This window comes from Scardinius erythrophthalmus (assembly GCF_964197995.2).
Source record: "Scardinius erythrophthalmus genome assembly, chromosome: 24".
In the NCBI taxonomy this organism is placed as follows: Eukaryota; Metazoa; Chordata; class Actinopteri; order Cypriniformes; family Leuciscidae; genus Scardinius; species Scardinius erythrophthalmus.
The window spans coordinates 6,043,166-6,071,074 of NC_138244.1; the positions used below are offsets into that span (position 1 = coordinate 6,043,166).

Genomic DNA, 27,909 nt, shown 5'->3' on the forward strand with positions numbered 1-27,909 from the left:
TTCAAAAAACAATTTATTTGCACAAACTATGTAGGCTACAATTTAAATTAGTTTATTGTGAAATAGCTCAAACATATGATGTTTTTCTGTCTTCTGTTAAGCATTGTTCTGGGCTGCGTTTCCCAAAAGCATCAATGGTTTCTTGTGATACTTTTGGGAAACGCATCCCTGTTTGAATGCATTGTCGGCAGTGTGTGAACGCTCTCTGTGATTGATTGCTTCTGACTTGCAGCATTTGCGTGTGTTCAGATAAGCAGGAAAATAGTTATACTAGACAATTATTTGCTAAACATAGGTTATTCATCCAACTCAATGCATATTGTATGCATGAAACTTTTTGTCAAATAAACAAAATCACTGGTAAAAAAAAACAAAACTGTAGTATCGATATTTTTATTTGAGTATCGATACTTTCGATACTCGACGCCAGTATCGATACTTTGTATCGATACGTCCATCCCTACTAGTGACGTCTCAAACTAACAAGTCACAGATCTCAATATTCTCATCACATAACTCCCAAGAGTTTCTGCCGTCCACATTCATTTTATAGCTCTACGTTCACATACAACCTCATTTGTGATAAATGAAACATGGCCAATAACTGAGAACCGAACAAGAGCAACGGCTCAGCAATAACATGAGGAGTGTACGAGCTGCTGAAGCGAACACCTCACACTGTAAGTGTCTCCAGCTGAGAGCCGCATGATGCAACCCGCTGCAAACATGCGCTAAACTCGTTTCTATTCTTTTTTTACTTTCTCGCTCTCATCTCTGAAGAGCAGCTAATTGTACGGAGGAGTGACTGATGTACGGCGTGTGAATCTGTCTTTCTGATGATGTTTGTGTGTGTAGGAGCGAACAGGGAAACTGCAGCTGTGTGTGTGGGAGATGCGTGACGTGCTCACGCATGTGGAAAAATAGTTTTTTTTATTATCAGAAATTTGGTTAAATGAAGAACTGAAATTATTGTTGCTGGTTAATGAGCTGGAAAACAATTGCATGCATTTGTGATTCTATAAACCAGCATGAGTGTGTGTGTGTGTGTGTGTGCGCGAGAGAACTTTAGCCCAGTTTTCCTTAAAAAAAAAACCCTAAAAGGTCCAAGCAGAAAATAATTCACAATGACACTGACTGCCAAAACAATCATACTGCTCAATAATACACACACAGGTGAACGCAGGTGCACACACACATAAATGAGCTGGTCAGCACAGGGGTCAGTGACCATCACACACACACACACACACTTCAGACTGCTGACCGAGTCTCATGAGAATAACTGCTAAATAAAGCTCAAATGTCCTGCAGCATTTACTGCATTTATGCTGGAATTATTAAACAAGCAATGATTTTTACAACAGATGAAGTGTGTCATTTCTGCACAGCAAGCAGCACCAAACAAAACTGCAAAAATAGCTGGATTTTTATATTTTTATATGCCCCAAAAGCGAGATGTTGAGATGTCGGGCTGCTCCAACAACAGACTCACAATGTTTCCAGTCTAGGAAGTCGAACCACTAATGGCTAACTTACAGCTGACTCTGAACATTAAAACGTTACATTTAGGTTAACATATGATTGTAAAAGAGTGTGTCTGGATGGCGTTTGTTATGTGACACACATTACCGAAGACTCAATATTTATTCTATCCAGTCAGCAGCGTCACACACGCATCCAGTACATGCACAAACACACACGTACAACGGTCAACTAGCTTCGATTGGCGAGGCAAAAAACAAGGTGACCGTACGTGTGACTGCACACACATACACATTGAAAAAGTGCTCAAATTCTGCTTAAACACACACACACATGCACACACTCAGCAGATGTTGCATCTTGCACAATGTTTGTGTACGCTAAAGGGTAAGATATGGAGAACGAACACAAACACACACGCAATTTAAGCTGTACTATTATCTGATTACATTGAGCGCATTAAACGCTCCACTGATCTGAGATGGCTCCTGGCTGAAAGCAGATGTAGTGCGGACCCTTAAACACACACACACACGGGTCGAGTCTGTTAAAGACGGCAGAATCGAACAGCCGAGTTTTATTAAGCTTGAGTTTACCAGTGTTACTTTAACATCAGTTATAAAACTTTAACATAAAGAAATGAAAAGTGCATTGAGGTCACATGACCAGATGAATATGACTTGCTTTAGCTTAGTAGATGTCTGAATATTCTCTAACAATTTTGGATGTAGAATAAATCAATAATAGGTGACAAAGACAAAATGTGAATAGAATATTGTGACAATGGGTATCTGTAATGCTACATCCACACCAATAGGTGTCAGTCCAAATCAGATTTACCAAGTGTGAACGGCCAAAAAAATATGATTTTTACACATTTTTACAATCTACATTTTTGTTTCACTGATGAATGAGAACAGTTGAAGTCTCACAGCCAGTGCATGAGCTGTGCTAAATGAATGTTGAACATTTAATTAATCTCTTGAGATTATGCATCAGATTTGGTGCATTATTTTGCTATTGGGTTATGCACTAGTTATGCTACTAAAAACCCTTTAAAGCTCAGGTCTTTCAGGTGAGAAATAGTCTGTCCTGTTCAAGGTCTTTACCCAGAATAACTAGTTGTTCATGAGCGGGAGAGAGAGAGATTGGACAGCCGTCCTCTGCTTCTGTGTTTCCATGTCACGCTGAGCGTCTAAACACAACTGCACACACACTCCGTCCCCATAGTGACCCTATGGCAACGGCACCCTCCGCGGAAACGCCACACCACATGCTAACACATGCCTCGTCATGCCGCTAGCAGCCGGCCTGCATAAATGACACAATCTCGCCCAACACACACACGACTGACATGTACAGAAAACAAATGATTCGACAGAGAGAGAGAGAGAGAGAGAGAGAGAGAGATGGTCTGTCCAGCCCAGTCCAGCGTCCCCGAAACGTGCCGTTTGCTCTTTAAAACGCTCCTCCCTTAAAATACAAAAAACGATTTATTATTGTTACAAACAATTGCTATTATATTTCTCAGTGTTACACCATTAAAAAGTGCAGCTCACATTTCTCCAACTCTTTTCAGAGGAGAACAAGAGTCTCGTAATAAGACGGAAGGAAGCCATGAGAAAATAGAGCAGCATATTCACACACTTTGATTATTTTTAACATCAATGAAGATACACATTAATGCTGTAATACACGCACAGGCCAATCTCACTAAACCTGTCAAGAACACGTCCGGGTCGCATTTCACCCCAAAATCAGAAGAAAGAAATGGGAAATTATTATTTTTTTGCATAAAGAAAATAAAGCACAGATTCTCATTACCACAAATGACACAATAATGATGCATTATTTAAATGTTACAATATTCATGCATGGTGTGCAGCAGTGTTAAATGCACAGCTTTAATGTAACTAGAATTAATCAGGAATTAATAAGAATTAACAGGATTTACAGAAATAAATACGTTAATGACAATTTGGGGGGAAATGTGCTTAAATCCCCCCCAAAAATGTAAAATATTATTGCATTATATTTAGGGCTGTCAAAAGATTAATCGCGATTAATCGCATCCAAAATAAAAGTTTGTTTTTACATAATACATGTGTGTGTACAGTGTATAATTATTTTCTATATATAAATACACACACATACATGTATATATTTAAGAAATATTTGCATGTATATACTGTGTATATATATTTATATTATATGTAATTTATATTATATATAAATATTTAATATATAAATAACACATTTTCTTAAATATATATATGCATGTGTGTGTATTTATATATAGAAAATAATTATACTCCGTACACAGACATAAATTATGTAAACACAAACTTTTATTTTGGATGCGATTAATCGCGATTAATCGTTTGACAGCCCTAATTATATTTGATATATTTTGCTATTCATATTTGTACAATATATATATATATATATATATATATATATATATATATATATATAAATATTGATAATATATCATTTTAATTGTATCATTTAAACATCATGGTAGCTTTTTGTTGTACAGACTTTAATTTATGCTTGTTTATATTTCAAATAAAAAAATTAAAAAGTAAAATGTATTAGTTATTTATGGTAATTAGCATTTGGGTGTAAATGCTTAATAATTTAGTACAAAAAGGTCAAATTTATTAGCTATTTATGGTAATAGCATGAAAATAATCTCACAATATTTTTCATTTTTGGTAACTTTCCTAATTGTCTTCATTTTCATTATGCAAAATATCATTTAATTTTTTCCCGTTTGATTTTGGGGATAAAGCATGACCTGGAAATGTTTCCGTGAGATTCGTCCTCATCTACCTCGGACACAGTCTCATATGCACACATACGCGGGTAAAGGCAGTTTTTTTCCCCGTTAACAGGAGGGTTTCTGTAGAAGATGAGCCCCTATCAGCACACACACACAAAGAAACACGTCACTAGAGCAAAGTGTGGCGAGAACTAACCGGGCGCAAAACTCTTTGCTTCTATATTTCACAGCAAATCTGGAAGAACAATTCTGATTGGTTTCTTCAAATGTCCTTTTCATGAAAAAAAAAGATGACATCAAGTTTGTGTGTGTGTGTGTGTGTGTGTGTGTGTGTGTGTATTTTTTTCCCCCTTCAATCTTGATTTTCTTCCGAAAGTCCCAGAAGACCTGGAACGATCCCTCGAGGAAGTTGTTTTCTTTTCTCCGCCCTGGTGGTTAATGTTTTTTTAACGATAATTCGGTTGGATCTACGACACGTCACTCACAGCACACGGACGACAAGGGATCCCGAGAAAAAGAGGGACTTCACTACTATTGTGCCAGCGATAAAGAGAAACCACGGAGGAAAAAAAGCAAAAGAGACACGGATGGTGGAGTCCATTTGCTGTCTGTAAGTCTCCAGATGGCGTAAGATTTCAATGTCTGCGGCTTTCAGCTGAACCGATCGGAGATGTTTACTTAGAAGAAGGAAGAGAGAGAGAGAGAGAGAGAGAGAAGGAACAAAGATACGGAAAAGTTCAAGTGAGAAAGGCTTGGAGAGGTCAGGGATTTGGAGAAAAACAACTATAAACGGAGACGAGAAGAAACGAGTGTTAATGGAAAGAGGGCGTCTCTTTTCCCCTCATGGCTTTAATTACAGCGGCGCTCTCGCACGGGATGTCTGAGACCTGGAAAAATACAATTCCCAGAGTTCCTTGATCCGTTTCAGCGGTGGCCAATTTAAAGGCTGCCAAATGAGCTCCCATGAGCCTCCGGGTCTAGACGTCGTGGGGTTGGTTGAGTGAGACGAGGTGACGCGTTCACACATCAGAAAGATGTCAGACCTCTCCAGCCTGAGGAACACGGGGGAATGACGGATCAAAAAAACAGGAAACATCATCCTGGTAACGTGTAGTCTCTCAGAGCATCTGTAAATGGCTTTGTTGGATTTCGCGACTATCCCAGAGTCCCGAAAATATCAAAAGAACCGTTTGTGTAATTAGCAATTGGTGAATACGCAGGCCTTTACACTACATGTTACCAGAGTAAATAGAGACGAAAGTGGAGGAGAGATTCAGAAGCTCAAAAGGTTAAAGGTTACAAGAGTGGATGGCTAAAAGTACCCGTGTTGTGCCGCCTGGCAGCAAGTTTGTCTTGTGCATAAGGACGGGGTTTCGGGTCAAAGGTCAGAAGGGGTTGGAGGGAATCATGGGAGATGGAGAGGGCGAATCAGGCTTTGAGAGCGTGCCACTGCGCCACGTTTGTACGAGGCCGGCTCAACATGTCCTTCCAGTGCTTGACCTCGGCAGGACCGCTCTTCCATGACAAGTAGATCTGAGAGAGAGAACGAGAAAGAGATGCTGGTGAACAACAATGAAGGACACAGCAGGGTTCCCGCTCTTTTCGAAACACTCTTTCCAGGTAGGGAATCGTAAAAGAGTTTAACGACTCGTTTCCAGGTCCTCTAAATGATTCCATTAATGAATCTTTTAGTGCTTTTGAAGAACCCTATTTCCGCTGTTGACTCAGTATGAGCACTGGATCATGACTATAGCACAGCGTTCTGCAACAGTGAACCATTAACAGAATCGAATGTCATGAAAGTCAGTGTTTATCAGAAAAATAGAACCCAAAACTATTATAACTCAAGTATATTGTATATTATGAATTATATATATATATATATATATATAGACACATATTGAGAGGCTACACACTCAATACTGTATGTACAAATCCTCTAGCTTCTCCAAAAAAGTTATTTTTTATTAAATCAAATCATCTTCAACAATCTCTCCTGAGAGGCGCTGGGAAGTCTAATTCATTTTAGCGAATTAGTTCATTTGGATAGTTAACTGAAAATGAACCAATTAACAAAACTGATTAATCGCAGAAAATTTCTGCGCTTTTTGAAGCAAAATATTTTGTTTAATACTGCTGTTTATCACTATTTTTCCAATTAATTTATATAAATTGTTGTTTTCTAATTTTATTAATTGTATTTAGTGTAAATTTATCATGTTTAATACTGTTACTGTTTAGTTTTTGTCAAATAAATGCTGTTTTGATTGAAAAAATACATATCAATTTGACAGTAGTATATTTTATGAAAAATTTATGAATAATATATAAAGATTGATCACCCTCTTATTTAGCATATATGTAGTTTCTGTTATAACTTTTTCATACTAACATAGTAACACACACACACATGCATATATATTATGTAATATATGTATATATTACTTTAATTCTTTTAAAGCATACTGCTTATATATTATAATAAAGGATTGAATATAATACTTTTTGATATCAAAATGCAACAAGATTATCCAACTCAAATCTGTAATAAATGAGTTAGGTCGAAAGTAATCTAAAAGTAATACGATTATTATTATCACCTAAAATCTAGTAGATTATGTTATTGACTACACTTGTCTACATAATATTAAATCAGAAGCGGATTATAATTTTTAAGTAATTTACCCAGCGCTGTTCATATATACACACACACAATAGCACAGGATACACATATTGTCACCTTTCCAATGACATCGTTGCGGCTCAGTCGATCCTTATCCATGACGGTGATGATGATGGTGGTCTCTCGGAGAACATGTGCGGGCACGTCGAAAGGGAAGGACTCGTTAAAAACGGGGTTCAGGCAGCGTTTGATGGTCACTGTCTTCTTCTTCTCCACTCGCTTGTCTTTGTGCATTAGCCATACTTTTACATAGGGGTCTGCAACCAATCAGAGAACCAGAGTGCGTGAGTTACGCAAATGACACTATTCGATATTCATTCAACCAGTGTTTTTGTTATTATACGAGTACCTGAGGTTCCCCCGATGTCCATGGCTTTGAGGTTGCGAGCTTTAATGATGTTAACAGTGATGGTGTTGGCAGTGGGGTTATAACACAGAGACAACAGCAGATCGCCACGTCTTCCCTACAACACACACACAGAACACGTCTTGAAAGAGCTTTGAGAGTTACAGCAGATACACTCTCAGAAAATAAAGTACATAATTGTACCTTTATGGGTACAATGGCTTGTCACTGGGGCATACCCTCAAGGGTACAATATTGTACCTTCACCTTTAAAAGAAACGGTACATATATGTACCTTTTAATGCTTTTTGACCCTCAAAAAGGTACCTTGAGGTCCAATAATAAGCCCTATGGGGTACGTTAGTGTAGATTGTACCTTGGGGGACAGAAATGGACTCCTACTGTACTCCTATTTCTGACAGTGTAGGATGATTTTCAGAAAATAATGCAATAAAGTTCAATCTGTTACACAAAGCTTGGAATATAGTGGAATAGTCCTATGGTTCTTTACACATACTAACAGACTGAATAACCATAATTCATGACCTGAATAACCATTTTATGCTGAATATCATTTTCGTTATAAGTGTGAGCTGCAGTTTTGTCGTCTGCCGCTTTAAATGCAGGAGCTCTAGATGTGAGGATGGATTCAATGAGGTTCATTCTCGTGCGTCAAGCAGATTCGGTTGAGTTTCTGTTCACTGATCAATGTTTAAATGTGAATTAAAGCCTAAATTCAATCTGTTCATTATATAAAGCGATGGAGACTCTTCAGAAAATTTGGACTAAATCAGTTTTACGATCTCTTTATGAACTTTTCGAAGCGTCAAAGTGGTAGTTGCGTAGACTGTCAATGGAGGGACAGAAATCTCTCAGATTTCATCGAAAAGATCTTCATTTGTGTACTAAGATGAACAAAAGTCTTACAGGTTTTGAACAACATGAGGGTGATTAAATGAAGACAGAATTTTCATTTTTGGGTGAACTTTCCCTTTAAGAGTCCACATTGTTTATTGTATGGAAAGTCCACTCACGCTGCCATCACTGCAGGGTTTGAGATCCTTCCAGAACGACTTCAGCTGTCCGAGCTCCACTTTATTCAGAGGGATGGAGACCTCACCGATCGGGTCGTTACGGCTGAACCGATCGTAATCCAGCACCTGGAGATACAGCGTTCGTTCCCGCACCTTTTCATACGGGAACCCTGAGGAGGTGTAAGATTCAGATTTACCCGTTCACAGGACATACTTCATCCAAAAATCGAAACAAAATACTGTGCATAATGAAACCATTAACATTTCTGCACTGTGACAGTATTTTCCTGATGATTCAGCATATTTCCCCTCAAATTCTCATTACCGTCACATAAAAAATATAATGATAAAAAAACCCTCTCATTATTATAATGAGTCCTGACTCTTTACTTTTACAGGATTTTTTGTTGTTGTCGTTTTCATTAGTCTCATGTTGATTCTCATTACATTCTAATTGCTCAAATACAGTATTTTCATCAGTATTACAATACATAATTACAATTTATTTGGCAGACATTCAAGGTGCACATTTTATCAGTTGATGCATTTCCTGGTAACTGAACCCATCATGACCTTAGTGTTGCAACCGCATTGCTCTACTGTTTGAGCCACAGAAATTATAATATAATATTGCATTGTAAAACTGAATAGATTTTATCTATAACTAAGATGTTTGGAAACACGGGTGATCCACAACTGACCTTCAAAAAGGAAGGTTTCGTTCCAGTGAGGGTTGAGATTTTTCCTCTTGACTTTGGTCTCGAGTTTGTGCTTTCTGTCGGGCAGAAGGTAGATTTTGACGAAGGGGTCGGAGGTCCCGGAGAAGTCTTTAGCGGGCAGGTCTTGACCTTTGAGTATCTTCACCGTCAGAGTCGTGTCTTGGAAGCTGTAGCCCAAGCTGAACTGAATCCGGCCCAGTTTCTCGCTCACTGGACCTTCGTCATCTTCCGACCCCGGAGACAACTAGAGAGAGCATGAGAGAGAATGTCGAATGTGAAGAACGGTGATGAGACAAAAAAACACAAAAGCAATCTGGAGTGTTCTTAAAACCTGGTGTTTGTTGTTGTTTTTTCGCCGAATGCAGATCTCCGAATGCAATGGAAATGTCATGAACTTTTAATTTCAATGAAAAGCATGATAACTTAGATAAAAAAAAATTTAAACGCCACTTTTAAGTTTGACCGTATTTTCGTTTTCGGTCAAAATGCCTTGTGAATGGGAGTGAATGGCATCAAAATGGCTATTTTTAAAACACTAAGAAGGCTCGACACAACATGAAACTGTGTTCGAAGTATCACCAGGGGCTCTACACATGAACTCCAGCATTGAGAACATTGTTTGTGTACAGAGAGATTACTAAAAAGAAAGGTTTTGTCTGACTCACTTTATCAGTTAGTGTTTCCGGTGGCTGGAATTTTGTCAGTCAAAAGTAGTCGATCTCCGAATGCAACGTAATGAACTGACTCCATACGAGGAAATGTCATGAACTTGTAATTTCAATGAAAAGCATGATAACTTAGATAAAAAAGTATCCGTGAATTTATATGGAAACAAGCTTTAGGAGCTTTCCATCTTTTCTCTCTTCATGTTACGTTGCATTCAGAGATCGACTACTTTTGACTGACAAAATTCCAGCCACCGGAAACACTAACTGATAAAGTGAGTCGGACAAAACCTTTCTTTTTAGCAAACTCTGTGTACACAAACAATGTTCTCAATGCTGGAGTTCATGTGTAGAGCCCTTGGTGATACTGAGAGCACAGTTTCATGTTGTGTCGAGCCTTCTTAGTGTTTTAAAAATAGTGATTTTGATGCTATCACTGTAGTTCACTCCCATTCAAAAGGAAAACGAAAATGAAAATAGGGTCAAACTTAAAAGTGGCGTTTCCATTCTAATTATGCTTTTACACGAATGTTTGACTCGGGTAGATTAACAAAAAGAGCCTAGGTTCAATTTTGGCGAGAGTTACCCTTTAACTTAGTTAAGTAGAGTTTACTTAATTCCATATGTGAAATTTACTTGCCAAAGAAAAATTAAGTACATTTTACACAGTTTTTTTCAGTGTATGCAGGACCAGGACTCTACATGCAAACACACTGTCCTACCATCACCATGTCTCCAGTGAGCGAGTTGGCAAGGTCAGACACTGAAGAATGTCCGTCGGCATCTGGCGGCTGACCCTTAGGACTGTTAGCCGGCTTATTCCCCATATTCCTACTGCAGGGGGAGAGACACACACAGAGGAACACGGGTTACTAAAAATACCAGCGATGAGTGACTTGCCCTGCGATTCTTTCTCTTTGCCACAGAATCAAACCCCAGATGACCTTTCGACCTCTATGAGCGTCGGCTCGTGTTATTCTGACCGGCTTCGTCACACATTTTATAAACAGACAAGAATATGCAGAAGACAAATTAATAACAAGCATGAGAATGATTTTTACTTTCGATCACTTGAACACAATAAAATAAAGCCACAACAGAGAGATATAAAAGAAAAATCACATAGTTCAAGCATTTCCTGTTATAAAACATAAAAACATTGTGAGACAAAATGTTACCTCAGATTATAACACAGCCAAAAGACACCATAAACTGGCCAATATATTCAGGGTTATTAAATATTAAACACATAAAGCTGTCAATTCATCACGCCACGGTGCGGTCCGTTTCGTTTTCCAGAGGTTGGTGTCCGAAGTCAGATTTGTGCGGCTGGCCTGGACTGGAAAATTGACTTAATATGGGAATGATGTGGGTTCAGTACAAGAGAAGACGATTTACATGCATTTGTAGTGTAATGCTTATTACCACAGACTTCATTTTGACTTAAAATAAAATGTTTATTGACACAGATAATTTTGACTTAAAATGAAATGTTTATTGCCACAGAAAATAATTGTGATTGTAATTGTGACTCATTGATCAGCTAAAATAAAATAAAATAAAATAAAATAAAATAAAATAAAATAAAATAAAATAAAATAAAATAAAATAAAATAAAATAAAATAAATAAAATAAAATAAAATAAAATAAAATAGGGTTTAATGCTTTAGGAAATAAATGTTGACTCATGGCTCCATTTAACACAAATAAAATAAATAGCATATTGCCATAAAAAAATATTAAAAATAAGTTAAAAATAATAAATGTTTATTGCCACAGAATATAATTTTTGACTGATTAATTTGCTTCATAAAAAATAAATAAAAAAAGTAATAAAATAACAACTCAACTGTTTGTAAAACAAAGTAATAAATAAAGTAAAATAAAGGTTTAATGCCACAGAAAATAATTCTAAATCATTGCTCCAAAAAATAAAATAAAAAATAAAATATTTATCGCCATAGAAAATAATTTTGACTCACTGCTCGTTTGAAGTAAAAAATAATATAAATATAATTTAATAATTATAAAAAATAAAAATTGAATAAATATAAATATAAAATAAAACAAAATAATAAATGTTTAATGCTACGGAAAATATTTTGAGTCATCAGTCCATTAAAAGAATTAAAAAATAAATTCAGCTTAAGGAATAAAATAAAATAGAATAGAATTGGGGTTTAAAAACAGAAAGAAAGCTCATATTTTTGCCAAGAGGATTATCCAGTAAAACATATAGGCAGATAATATGTGTTCATGACACTGAAATAAAATAAATAAATGTCTGTGATAAGTGACATTATGCCACAAATGCTGTCGATCGAGTATAACGTGTACTAAACCCCTAAATATAACTTTAATGTTTGACTAATCTACTGAACTAGTTGACAGAACTAAACCAGAGCAGGGGGAGCAGAGAGAGAGAGAGAGAGAGAGAGAGAGAGAGAGAGAGAGAGACAGAGGAGGTGAAAAGGACAAATGCAGACATCTGAATGAAACTGAGTGTTCAGATACAAACCGAGAGACAGAAAGACTGAAAGAGAGACACACACAAGACAACTACAGGATGAACACAGAAAAGCGATGAAGGCGGCACACGGATACAGACGAAACTGAGACACGGGAACAGCTGGAGGGAGAAAGAGAGACGAAAGACAGCGTAAGAGGAGAAGAGGAGATGCTTTCTGTGATGGAAAGGCAGAAGATTATTCGCATGACTGGAGAGTCAAACAAAACCATGAGAGAGACGTCAACCAAACCAGCACAGCTGCAGGAGAAGAAGAGAGAGAGAGAGAGAGAGCGAGAGAAGACAAGAAACCCTGGAGTCAGTCAGAGAGAAAGGAGAGTTAAACGAAAGCACATACAGAGATTAGTTCTACAGAAAAGAAACGACGGAAAAGAAAGACAAAGAGACCAGGAAGGAAGCGTTTTGTTTCCGGAGAGAGGTGAAGCTTTGAAGAGAGAGAGAGAGAGAGAGAAAATGAGCGCTGGAAAGACAAAAGAGAGAGAAGGAGTAAACAAATAGTGTAAAGGAACACAGCAAATGGCACATACAGTCGAACACAGAACAGGAGGGGGATAAAAGAGAGACATCGGCAGATCAGACTGTCTTTAGACTGGCAGGGAAAGGGTTAGCTCAAACTTTTCAGCGTTTACTCGCCCTCGTGTCCTTCCAAACCTGTAGGACTTTCTTTCTTCTCTGGGATGAAAGAGAAGATATTTTGAAAAATGTTCCAATTCCATTAGATAATCTAACGGTATTTACAATGAAAGTGGATGGTGACCAAAGCTGTCAAGCTCCAAAATGTTCCAATTCCATTAGATTTCAAATTCCAATTCCAAAAATTTCAAAAATGATTCAAATTCCAAAAATGTTCCAATTCCATTAGATAATCTAAACGGTATTTACAATGAAAGTGGATGGTGACCAAAGCTGTCAAGCTCCAAAAAGGGCATGAAAGCACCAAAAATGAAGTTCATACGACTTTTATAGTCTTCAGAAATCATACGATAACTTTTTCTGAGGGAAAAGTCTGACATTTAAATAGCTATTCGCTGTTAATCGTTTCAAATATAGGCGGAAATGCAGCACATTAAATAAAAAAAATAAAAATAAATAGCTATTCACTGGAAATCTTCACATTCAGCCAAAATTACACTCGAAAATTACAACAAAAAATAGGATAAATAAAATATACATTATTATAATTATAAAATAAATTAAAAACACTAAAATTTGAATTTAAATATAGAATTGAATTTTTTTTAAACTGAAAATATTTTCATTTCAGAATTGGAAAATAAAATAAAACGATTAAATTTAAATAATTATTAACTAACTATATTTTTGCAGGCAGCCAGACATGAACTATGAAAATAAAATAATATAAAACACTGAAAAATTAATTGAAAATCTTTTCATATACAGTACACCAGAAATATAAAATATTCAATAAAATAAAAAAAAATTAAATTGATATTCAGTGAAAATCCTTCAGCATAAAGCCAGAAGTGGACCACAAAAATACAATTAAATAATAAAATTAAAAAAATACTGAAATTTAAATTGCTATTTGCTGAAATCTTATTGCATAAAGCCAGAAGTGGACCATAAAACACTAAAATTTAAATCGCAATTGAATGAAAATATTGTATCATACTGCCAGATATGCAACATAAAATAAAAGTTTTTGTGTTTGTGTTTTTTCTTTTTTGGAGCATTGTGCCATTTCAGTTTTCAGTCCCACAGAAAGCAACACGAGGGTGAGTAGACGAGTGTGATCATATTTCATATTCCCGGCTGAATCCGCACCAGTCTAAGGAGAGCTGCAGAGGTCCGGGAGGACGGATCTGACTCGGGCGGGAGGTTTACGCACAAACCATGAAGCGTCTGTCTGTCAACACATCTGTTTCGGGAAAACATCCGCTCAGTGCTGTCACTTTACTTCAAGCTTAATTCACTCAAAAGCCGCCACGAACATCATGGCCGAGTTGTTGAAGACACACAGACGTAGTCGTAGCGGAGACGAGAACACATCGAGCAGGCAAAGCAACACACACACACACACACACACAGAGACAGACGGACAGACACGAGGTTAGCTCGGGAGGGGAGAGAGACAGGGCTGTAAAATCCTCATCAATATTCAGGGGAGGAGTCAGTCATTGGTTAATTGTGAACTGAATGCAGCTCTGATTGGCTGAGTCTGTTAATGAGTTAGTGTCCTTGTTAGTTCAATCCTATTGAACCCACACACATTCAGCTGCCATGAAAAATGACAACAGATGGAGAAATGATGATGACAGAAAGAAGTGAATTTCAGTTTATAGTTTAAACCCTCTATGATGCTTTTTTAATGTTTTACTTTTCTTTTAGCGTGTTTCTGTTTGTGACTCGAAACCGATGACATTAATAACTGTGTTTACAAATGCTTTAGAAGCCTTGAAAGCTGAAACTCATGATTATGGTAATGAGCGTTACATTTCTGACACACGCTTGAGGTGTTCGGCCAATCACAGCGCACTGGGTCAGCTGGCCAATCAGAGCACTGCGAGCTCTTCAGAAGGAGGGGCTTAATAGAAATCAGTGCATTTCAGACAGACTGGTGATGGAGGCGCTGCAATGATGTACAGTATGTGGAAAATAATGTGTTTTGAGCATGTTAACCTAATAATACACCCAATAAACGAAATAATGAACTTTTAAAACACGGCCTCTTTAATTCAACATATCTCATAAGAAACATTTCAAAAGCAGTTTCTAATAATCATTGTAGTAATAGTTAGACTATGAGAGCTCATATTTTCAGGAGGTAAAAAACAAGTGCTTTCCATACTGGAAAAGAATCAATAATGGGCAATTTATCCATAAAACAGAGAACTATAATTTTTTATCACACATATACACATTACTAAATGTTTGAATGTAAAGTGTCTGAGACAATACTAAAAAGAAACAAATTCCCGTCCGCCAAAGAGAGCAACAGTTGAAGCCTGAAGACTTTCAGAATCAGTAACGCGTGAACATCGAAGAGAAGGATGATGTTTTCTAGATAATCTTGAAAATGAAACCGCTGGATGAGAGCGAGAACAGGTGAAATGAGGACAGAGAAAAGAGAAAGAACACAATGAGCATCTTTCTCTCTCTGTATCTCTCCGTCTGTCCTTCGCTATCGATCGAGGGCAGATAAAGGAGACGTAGAGTTTCTCCGAGGCCTGAATAATTCATTCACTGTAGACGTGCGACTCGCCCGCAGGTTATTCAGGAGTTCGGCTCGGTAACCGGTTTAACTTTAGCTGTCATCCAACATGTCAACACAAATATCGTCTTCATAAATCTTTTAAAAGTACAGGACGCTTTAAAAAAACGATCCACCTTTAAAGTTGTGAAATAGCCGAGCACACTATATTAAAATAAAAAAGTTTAGTGTCATTTTTTATTAATACTGCACATGTAAGTACTGAACACTTTTGGCTTATATCACATTAAGTAATTAAAAGTTATGCTTATATTACATAAAATATTTTATATAATGCTTACTAAAAGTATTGAACATTTTTGCCTTATGTAATGTTTATATTGTTGCTGTTTTATAAAAGCAATGTGCAGATAGGCCTGTTTATTTTAGTTTCTAAAATTTTATATTTAATTAAAACACTTTTTTAAAATAATTAAATATTAAGTAATTAAAATAATAATAATGTATTTATTTTCTATATTTACTAATCCTTTTTTAATACTTTTGTTTTATATCACGTCAATTTTGTTGCCGTTTTATAAAAGCAATAAGCAAATGTTTATTATATTGCTACAATTAAATATTTAATTAAAATATATTTTAATTGTAATTTACTTTTAAAATAATTAAATGTGAAGTAATTATAAAATAAAATAAAATAATAATTAAATAAAATGTTTATTTTATATAATATTTAGAAATATTTTCTAAAAGAATTTAATTTTTTTTGCCTTATATCATGTTGATATTATTGCCATTTTATAAAAGCAATAAGTAGATGTGCATTTTAGTTGCTAAAATGAATTATTTAATATATTTTAAGTTTAAATTGTATTATTTTAAAATCCTTTAAAATTAAGTAATTCAAATGTATATTAAATTGAATAATAAATTAAATAAAACACTAATTTAAGAAATAATCTGATGTGTTTATTTTAGTTGCTAAAATTTAAAAAAAAGAAAAAAAAGTTTTTGAATAAATTTTACTTTAAATAATTGATATTAAATAGTAATCATCATTATTATTATTAATTAAAAATGAACTAAATAATAATATATTAATTTATTAAAGAAAAGAAAATATTTATTTTATATAACATTTAGTAAAATAATTTTAAATGATTTAAAAAATAAGTTTGGCTTCTTCCCTACATTTTTTTTGTGCTTATATTTGTGCTTATATTTCCTGATTCACTCGCCAAGCGTTCACATCTGCATTCTTGACTATATTCTGGCCATAAGGGGGTTTAACCCTTTGCGTTATACCTAACAACACTCCTTCACCATGGTAAAAAAACTGTAACTTGCGACTTTAAGTGGCAAACTGCTGTGTTTGAGTAAAGCTCATGGATGTAGGACAGCACAAGGAGAAATAAGACAGAGAGAAACAGATGATTTCTCTTGAACTGATGTGTATAAACATCTCCCACACATGGAGTAGATGTTTTACATTTATGAATAATGTATTTATGATTATTAAGGGCGCTGATGAGATGCAGACGGCAGCCTGCAGGTGTGTGGCATCACCAGTAGGGGGCGCACAGAGCCCAAATTCCCCCTGACATCTGGAATGTGCTCTTCCAAGCGCTCTCACCTCGAAAGTGGGCTGTTGGCATGGCAACCGAGGGGTGGTGAGAGTGTGTGTGTGTGTGTGTGTGTGTGTGAGGGATGGAGGGGCAGCAAACGGGAGACCATATAGTGCACAGACAACAGACGAGGAGAAGGATATATGACAGGTACAGGTGAGCGCCTCGCTAACACACACACACGCATGGACGTACATGACAAACACACACACACACACACACATTCAGAGGCGGGCTGGAGGCGGGTCGCTTTGGGGTTCACCGTGACCTGTTATACTATCCTGCGTTTACCTGCCCCGGGAACCAACGCACGCCCCTCGCTGACCCGTCCAGGCTGGAGAGGGAGACCGCGCTCCCCTCTATACAGATCCCGTCAGAAACACACAACACACCATCATGCCTTCGCATGCACACACACACACACACACATCCACACAGCGTACTAGAGATGATTACATAACCAACCCACGATGCACAGCGGCATGAGCGCGTCCACAAAAACTCATTACTTCATGCATGTGTGAGATGCAATGAGCCTTTCGAGAGAAAAGTCAAAGCCTGTCCAGTACACACACACACACACACACACACACACACACACACACACACACACACACACTGCTGTTAGCTCATTCACTCGATTCAAAGCGTTTCATAATTTCTTGGACAGCAGCCCTCCACACTATAAACACACACACACACACACACACACACACACACACACACACACACACACACACACACACACACACACACACACACACACACACACACACACACACACACACACACACACACACACACACACACACACACACACACACACACACACACACACAGATCTAATATGTGCTCGAGCACAGCAGAACAGCTCAATTAAAATCAGATGCTCCTGGGCAAAGACACACCAAGTTTCCAATAAAAATCCCTAAAGGAATAGTTCAGCCACAAATAAAAATCATCCACACACTCTTTCTCTCTATTATGGAGTGTGACGGAGACGTTTAGCAGAACGTCCAAGCTGCACTTTTGGTATCTCTGAAAAGCCCTGAATGTGCTCTTTACAGGACATCCAGACTTAGAGAAACTCACTCAAATATAATGTCCACTACAGAGGACAAAAGTCCCAGGAGGATATATACAGTATATTATAGTAGTCTATATATATGTCTAGTGGGAAGAAGTGTAATATATATATATAGATATTTATACAGGGTTTTCACCCACTGAAAAAGTCCATTTTTAAGTTACCGGCCATTCAGAGCTTCTACTAGCCAACAGAAATGAACCAGATTAACTACGTCACATCTTTTTAATCTACGCCATTGCTTCAATGCAAGTGTTCAAGCGCGGCGTTATTTGTTGCGTTTTGACGTGTGTGTTCAAGTAGCCTGAGCCAGAAACACACTGTATTTAACAGATCACGATGACTCACGAGTTGAGTATTTGCATTACACTTCTTCCCGCTACACATACATTAATAAACAGTTAAAAACAAGACTAAAAAGTGTGTAAAAAATAAAATAATACATAAAAATACTATATACTCAAATATTATCATGTTTGTTGTGTTATATAAATTGAATTCCAAGTAAAAAAACTAAATCACAATTTGTTCATGATTTATATTTTTGGGTGAACTATCCCTTTAATTCACACATACACATACACACATGTGACCCTGGACCACAAAACCAGTCACATGGGTCCATTTTCTGAAATTGAGATTTATATATCATCTGAAAGCTGAATAAATAAGCTTTCCATTGATGTATAGTTTGTTAGGATAGGACAAAATCTGAAAATCTGGAATCTGAGGGTGCAAAAATATCAAAACATTGAGAAAATCACCTTTAAAGTTGTTCATTTATGTTCGCGATTGTGCTGCATTCACTCACAAAAATAAATGTTTTATATATTTACAGTAGGAAATGTACAAAATATCTTCATAGAACATGATCTTTACTGAATATCCTGATGATTTTTGGCATAAAAGAAAAATCAATAATTTTGACCCATACAATGTATAGTTGGCTATTGCCACAAATATACCTGTGCGACTCGTGACTGGTGACGTGACCTGGGAAGCATCACTATAATTGGTCATACTGGTCACTCTTTAAGCCCTAACAGGACAGGCGTTACACTTCAGCACACAACAGCTCCTGCTCCCGACAGGAATGATTCCTCAAACTATGTGTTTTGTTGAGGTGTGACATTACCCAAATCCCAAGTTTAATCCCAAATCCCATTACAAATCCCAAAGTCTTCCACTGAATGACTGACAGCCTAACCCTTGCGCTGTGGTTGAGAGCGACCGAGAGACCGCAGGCCATGCGAATCATGAAATGCTACAAGGCTTTTTTGCGAAGTCAGCATGTTAAAACTCGCTGCGTCCAAACAAACCCTGTTCCTTTTGCTTCATCCACGCTTTCATTAATACACACCTGCTTTTAAACACACACTGCGCTCTCTCTTTATCTGCAGCTAATTACAGAAGATTACCCACTCGAGTGGAGAGCTAGAAGGTGACACACACACACACACACACACACACACACACACACAGTCAGCACCACGGACAGCTCCATTATTCTGCAGGAGTTTGACCCTCAGATCTTCTACTCGTCTCAAGCGCTCGCGCTCACGGCTAGATGTTGTGCTCAACTCCCACTGATCATACATCACGCTGATGCTAGACAAGCTTATGTGGAGGAATCCAGCATTCAGAATCTACAACACACACAACAATAATGATAAATCGAAAAATAACATTCAGTGAAAACATTGAGCTTTACTTATAGATCTTAACTAATCATATACATATATATATATGTGTAATTATATAATAAAATATTAATATAAATAATATATTAATAACATTATATATATACACATATATATGTATGTTAGTAATATTTTTTATTATTTTACAAATATATAATTTATATTAATATTTTATTATATTTATAAAAAATAATATATATATGGAGGATGATGTGGATGATTTTTGCCTACGTTTCTCCTATGTGGATTTATTCCCTTGTCGTGTGCTTTCTGTTAGCAGCCAACCATGACATATCTAAATTATATTTACATATATATTAACTTTATGTATATTATTTATATTTACAAGTAGGGGTGGGCGATATGGCAAAAATATCATATCACGATTTTTTTCAGGAAAATCACGATTAACGATTTTATCACGATTCTTTTTATGTTGGTTTTACTATTTTGTGACTTAGCATTACAGCCAATCTAATGTCCATATTCTAAAAACAAAACCTTAGGTAACAAAAAAATAAATAAATGGCAGACAGGGGCAAAGATAAAAATATTTGTCATTATTTTCTTTGTTATTAAATATTAAGATCACAGATACGCATTACACATACACAACTTAATATACAAATTAAATAGGCTAAACAGTGTTTTATGTTTTCAGCTACAGTAGGTGTATTTAACAGTAGCATTGAAGAAAGTAATTAAATGAACAAATATGAAAATAAAACAAAACAGACTTCACTGTATAAATTAAACATTCATTCTTATTAAAGCTACTATTAAAGTTATCAGTCAAGAGCAGTGAGTGATTTTCTCTTTGCATTTTGTTGTTTTATTAACATTAAAGGGATAGTTCTCCTAAAAATTCAAATTATCATAATTTACTCTCTCAAGTTGTTTTAAACTCGAATAAGTTTCTTTCTTCTGTTGAAAATAAAAGTTATTTGGAAGAATGTGGGTAACCAAACAGTTGATGTACCCCAGTGACTTCACTATATTTTTCTCCTATGGAAGTCAATGGGGACCAGCTACTGTTTGGATAGCAACATTCTTCAAAATATTAATATTAGAAAAATATTATAAAATATTAGAAGGAAATGAATACAGGTTTGGAACAACATTAGTGCGTAAATGATGAGATAATTTTTATTTTTTTTAATTACTATCCCTTTAAGGACAAGCGACAGCGTGTTTACTATTGCTACTGTCTCTTTAAGAGTTGCGCACGACGCGTCTAATATACACGCATTAGACAAGCAGATTTTCTCTCCATTTTCTCAAGTTTGCTTTCACTTTAGACATAAACGACTTTATGTAAACCTTGTGCGTATTTAACAGTATAAGCACAATAAGACTCGAAACATAACTAGTCCTATGGCAAGCCGTTTTAACTTTTATTCATTTCCGGGATATGAATTGTTGATATCAAGAATTACATTTTTGATATCAACAATTACATTTTTTGATATCAAAAATGTAATTCTTGATATCAACAATTTAATTTTTGATATCAACAATTGAATTCTTGATATCAACAATTTAATTCTTGATATCAAAAATGTAATTCTTGATATCAACAATTGAATTCTTGATATCAACAATTGTATTTTCACTAGTGAAATGTCACCATAGGCTGCCATTCAAAATCAATTGTTGATATCAAGAATTGATTTCTTACTAGTAGAAATATAATTGTTGATATCAAGAATTACATTGTTACTAGTAAAAATGGCAATTACTGATATCAATAATTCAATTGTCACTAGTTGAAATGTCTATTCTTGATATCAACAATTTAATTGCTACTAGTAACAATGTTAATTTTTGATATCTGAAAATGTATTTCTGATATCAATATTATTTCAGATATCTAAAATGGCTTTCTTACTAGTAACAATCACATTCATGATATCAGAAATTAACATTGTCACTAGTGAAAATGGAATTATTGATATAAAAAATGAACATTGTTACTAGTAGCAATTCAATTGTTGATATCAAGAATAGACATTTCAACTAGTGACAATTGAATTCTTGATATCAAAAATAAAGGTTTTTACTAGTAAGAATTGTATTTCTGATATGTGTATTCAGAATTTTAACCAGTAAGAAATCAATTGTAGATATCTGTAATAGTTTTGTCGCCCTTTTAACATTTAAAACACATGTAGGATATGAATTCTTGATATCAAGAATTTAATTCTTGATATCAACAATTCAATTCTTGATATCAAGAATTAAATTCTTGATATCAAGAATTGAATTGTTGATATCAAGAATTAAATTCTTGATATCAACAATTCAATTCTTGATATCAACAATTCAATTCTTGATATCAACAATTACATTTTTGATATCAAGAATTAAATTGTTGATATCAACAATTTAATTCTTGATATCAAAAATGTAATTGTTGATATCAAGAATTATATTTTCACTAGTGAAATGTCACCATAGGCTGCCATTCAAAATCAATTGTTGATATCAAGAATTGAATTGTTGATATCAAGAATTGAATTGTTGATATCAAGAATTGAATTGTTGATATCAAGAATTGAATTGTTGATATCAACAATTGAATTGTTGATATCAAGAATTGAATTGTTGATATCAAGAATTACATTGTTACTAGTAAAAATGCAAATTCCTGATATCAAGAACTCAATTGTCACTAGTTGAAAGGTCTATTCTTGATATCAACAATTGAATTGCTACTAGTAACAATGTTAATTTTTGATATCTGAAAATGTATTTCTGATATCAATATAATTTCAGATCTCTAAAATGGCTTTCTTACTAGTAACAATCACATTCATGATATCAGAAATTAACATTGTCACTAGTGAAAATGGAATTATTGATATCAAAAATGAACATTGTTACTAGTAGCAATTCAATTGTTGATATCAAGAATAGACATTTCAACTAGTGACAATTGAATTCTTGATATCAAAAATAAAGGTTTTTACTAGTAAGAATTGTATTTCTGATATGTGAAACTGGAATTTTAACTAGTAAGAAATCAATTCTTGATATCAACAATTGATTTTGAATGGCAGCCTATGGTGACATTTCACTAGTGAAAATACAATTACAGATATCAACAATTATAGTTTTTACTAGTTGAAATTCAATTGTTGATATCAAGAATTATCATTTTAACTAGTGAAAATGTAAATTCTGATATCAAGAATTAGCATTGTTACTAGTGGAAATGTAATTCCTGATATCAAAAATTGCCATTGTTACTAGTAGAAATCTAATTCCTGATATCAATAACTATCATTTTAACTAGCGATAATGTAGTTGTTGATATCAAGAATTCAAATCCTGCGAATGATTAAAAGTCAAAACGGCTTGCCTATTGCCATTCCCAGGATATAAATAGTTAATATCAAGAATTATAGTTTTTACTAGTTCAAATTTAATTGTTAATATCAAGAATAATAGTTTTTACTAGTTAAAAGTCAATTGTTGATATCAAGAATGAACATTTTTACTAGTTGAAATGTAATTCCTGATATCAAAAATTGCCATTGTTACTAGTAGAAACATTATTCCTGATATCAAGAATTATCATTTGAACTAGTGAAAATTGAATTGTTGATATCAAGGATTCATATCATGAAAATGAATAAAAGTTAAATCGGCTTGCCATACTAGTCCAGTATCCAGGCGCTGGTAGACAGGCTTTTAGTGCATGTGAGCTTCACATACGCGCTGAGGAACACACACGTTAGAACAGCGCATCAGCGCGCAAATTAAATGTTTAACCGACAAGGCATTAAAGCACATGCAAATTATGAACTTTTGTGAACTGCAGTGTCCCGTTCCATTGCGTTAACATTTTATGTGAATATACGTCGCGTTGTTCAATATGTTGGGACAGAGGCGCCAGAACAGATATAGGCTAATGCACGATTCTACGATATTTCTTCAAAAGCAGATCGTGGAGACATTTTAATCGCCCACGATCAAAAATCGTCATATCGCACACCCCTATTTACAAGTTATGATAAAAAGGTACAGCAGCATAAGCTAATTAACAGGCGAAGAGGTCAGCCAATCACAGCAGAGATCATGTGCACAGACGTCTTAAAGATACAGTAGCATAAGCTAATTAACATGCGAAGAGGTCAGCCAATCACAGCAGAGATCACGTGCACAGACGTCTTAAAGGTACAGCAGCATAAGCTAATTAACATGCGAAGAGGTCAGCCAATCACAGCAGAGATCATGCGCACAGACGTCTTAAAGGTACAGTAGCATAAGCTAATTAACATGCAAAGAGGTCAGCCAATCACAGCAGAAATCATGTCCACAGACGTCTTAAAGATACAGTAGCATAAGCTAATTAACATGCGAAGAGGTCAGCCAATCACAGCAGAGATCACGTGCACAGACGTCTTAAAGGTACAGCAGCATAAGCTAATTAACATGCGAAGAGGTCAGCCAATCACAGCAGAGATCATGTGCACAGACGTCTTAAAGGTACAGTAGCATAAGCTAATTAACATGCAAAGAGGTCAGCCAATCACAGCAGAGATCATGTGCACAGACGTCTTAAAGGTACAGTAGCATAAACAGCCTGTTTAATTCTACAGGTCAGCGTGGGTGGAAAATGATCTTGAAAAACTGCTTTTTGTGCATACTAACTTTATAAACAGGCTCCAGGGGAAAACGTCAATACAAATCATATTTATGCTGCTATATAACACAGAAGTTTAAACCAGTTAGCCGCTCTTCATTGCTGCAAACGTAGCTTATTCTAAAACTGTGTTGTGTGTAGGTTCAGACAGAACTGCATAAAGAACTGCATTATATAAACATTTAAATCATATGCATTTTTATGCAAATTTATGCCCGCAACAATATGCGTATCCACAGCCACAATCCACAGCGTCCCGTTATCTGCATAACACTAGATGTGTCTACACACGAGCCGCCCACACGCTGAGAGAGTGTGTGTGTGTGTGTGTGGCCACGATTGTGTAAGATTGAACAGTCAATAAAGAAACAAGCTTTTGTCACTGGGGTTTTAATTCCTGCTGATACTATAATCCAGATGAAAACACGAACGGCACGCAGCACAGAAGTGTACGGATGGGTTTCCAGCCACTATAGTATACTTTAATTCAGCAAGGATGCATTATAATTGATCAAAAGGGACAGTAAAGACATTTGTAATGTCACAGATTTCCATTCCAAAGAAATCAGGTCTTTTGAGCTTTCTATTCATCAAAGAATCCTGAAAAAATATCACTGTTGTGTTTCCACAAAAATATTGAGCAGAAAAACAGTTTTCAACACTATAATAATCAGAAATGTTTCTCAAGCATCAAATCATCATATTAGAGTGATTTCTGAAGGGTCATGTGACACTGAAGACTGGAGTAATAATGCTGAAAATTCAGTTTTGATTACATTTTACGTGATATTTACAGATACATTTTACGTGAAAAACAGATATTTTAAATTGTAATAATATTTCACAATTTTACTGTATTTTTGATCAAATAAATGCAGCCTTGGTTACGTCTTTCAAAAACATTTTTTACTATTTTTTACTAGTGTAGGCCTATGTAGAATGTGCAAATTTCAATATTAAATTATATATATATATATATATATATATATATATATATATATATATATATATATATATATGATTATCTAAGGCAAAAATCTAACCTTTCATTGAAGTAAAAGAATTGAAAGTGGGGGGTAAATCACATTATAAAATAAATGCTTTTCTCCAAAACATGCTGGCCATAAGATCAAAAAGATAAACAATGCAGATTTATTTTTTTACAGCCATTTTTGATCATATTTACCAGGGATGCCATTAATTCTGACCACCACTGTATATATATATATATATATATATATATATACAGTACCAGTCAAAAGTTTGGAAACATTACTATTTTTAATGTTTTTGAAAGAAGTCTCTTATAAAATTCAGCTTGGCATCACAAAAATAAATTACATTTTAAAATATATTAAAAAAGAGAACCATTATTTTAAATTGTAATAATATTTCATAATATTACTGTTTTTTTTTTGTTTTTTGTTTTTACTGCAGGCTTGATGAGCATAAGAGACTTCTTTCAAAAACATTAAAAATAGTAATGTTTCCAAACTTTTGACTGGTACTGTATATATATATATATGCAGAACTCCAGGATTTGATTCTGAATAGTGTAAATGTCAAAAGCGTATACAGTAGAACAACACAGTATGTGAATGAGTTTCATTCATAGACTCAAACTAACAGAGTATAAAGACTCTGAGAGAGCCTAGGGCTGGATTTACATCAGAAAGATCCTCTCTCTGACACAACACACTCCAGAGTCTCACAGCACTTATATTCTGTGTGTGTGTGTGTGTGTGTGTGCTTTTCAATCTAAATGCCATGATCACAGTGGGAGCCTCAGTCCCGATCCAGAGCAAAGCCTCCCTATAAAGGTGCCGCACGCTTGAATCAACAGCAAAATGGCAGAGAAAAGCTGTGTGTGTGTTAGCATGTGAGACGTGATATGAATCTCTGTGTCTCGCTGCACACGGCACATGAGTGAATGACACGAACACGTCTGGGTCACGCCTCAGCCACAATCTGCTCATCCAATAAGAAATGAGGAGAATTAACTCTATTTTATGACTGTTAGTAGTACACTTTCTGCATTGTGATATTATATTCACGAATAAATTAAGCATGTTAACCTCATTTCTCAGTGGCATATTGTAATGTACAAAATATTCATAATCTAAAATAATAGTAATTTATGTAATTACTAATTGCAAATCCAACTGTAAGTATACACAATAATGGTGTTTGTATTTAATGTATGCTCATTTAAATAAATAAATAAACAAATACTAAATATATGTGGGTGTGTGTCATGTGTGTCAAGTATTTTGTACTAAATTTAATTTATGTTCAATGTTAAAAATTAAAAATATCAATAAATACTAAATATTAATAATCTTATTTATTTAATAAACATTTGCAAATCACATTGCATAATAATAGTATCATAATGATATGTGTATTTTATTTAATGTATGCTAATTTAAATAAATAAATAAATAATGTCATGCTAGTATTTTGTACTGGTTTTTAAATTATGGTCATTTGAAAATAAAACAAACTAAAGTATTAGCATTGTGTAATGTACAAAATATTCATAATCATAATTGCTAATATATGAAATAAATTTATATTAATTCATATTTGCAAATCCAACTGTAAGTACATAGCGTAATTCATGTATGTTCATTTAAATATATAAAAAACATATTTGCAAATTTAATTGTAAGTGTGTATATATATATATATATATATATATATATATAATTCATGTTGTTATAATATATTATAAATATTTTTTTTATTAATAAATAACCATTTCTAGTCATCATAAGACTCACACACACATTCATTCCAGCGTCAGTGATCCAGTATAGCTGTAATCTCGCTCATGCTGATTCAAGCACTTCATGGAGATATAACCATCAGATAGCACTTCAAAGCCTGTGTGTGAGTGTGTGTGCGTGTGTGTGCGTCATCTCCGTCTCTGAGATCGTTTGCTTTCCGCATTATATCTGCCACTGCTTCTGAATAAGAGCTCAGCGATGTTGGTTCACCAGAGCTGAGCTCTTCCTGTTTGATTCTCATTCACTGGGCATTCTGGGTAATCACAAGCCCTCAGTGCAGAGGAACGTGCCAACAGCTCGAAGGCTTGGCCATTCAGACGGTCTCTCTCTTTCACTCGCCGTTCTCCTTATTAGTCTGCTAGCTCTTCCTGGCTGAGTTAATTGCATGTGTGTGTGTTTGGCGAGCCCTGAGTTTTACTCCAGCCCTAATTAACCAGGGAATGAGAGAGAAGAAAAATGTGTTTGAGTCGGAAAAGAGAGAGAAAGACCATTTAATCACCCAGAACTTCTTAGTCAAGTGGAGATTCAGGAGAAAGTTCAGCAAACGGTGTCGGCGAGTAGTTACAGCGCAGTTAAAGGGATAGTTCACTCAAAAATGAAAATTCTCTCATCATTTTCCAAACCCGTATGAGTTTCTTTCTTCTAC

The 27,909-nt window shown here is 35.2% G+C and overlaps 1 protein-coding gene across 1 annotated transcript in view; it reads right to left on the bottom strand.

Moving 5' to 3' along the window:
* Nucleotides 1-5,695: 5,695 nt before the first annotated feature.
* syt7a (synaptotagmin VIIa) overlaps nucleotides 5,696-27,909 on the bottom strand; it is a gene marked incomplete at both ends in the record, with an annotated part of 134,923 nt that continues 112,709 nt past the window's right edge. The window contains 6 exons of the mRNA XM_081355628.1: nucleotides 5,696-5,800; nucleotides 7,008-7,207; nucleotides 7,300-7,414; nucleotides 8,331-8,500; nucleotides 9,032-9,293; nucleotides 10,437-10,548. Coding sequence (XP_081211754.1) covers nucleotides 5,696-5,800; nucleotides 7,008-7,207; nucleotides 7,300-7,414; nucleotides 8,331-8,500; nucleotides 9,032-9,293; nucleotides 10,437-10,548 — 964 coding nt within the window. The remainder of the gene's footprint in view (nucleotides 5,801-7,007; nucleotides 7,208-7,299; nucleotides 7,415-8,330; nucleotides 8,501-9,031; nucleotides 9,294-10,436; nucleotides 10,549-27,909) is intronic.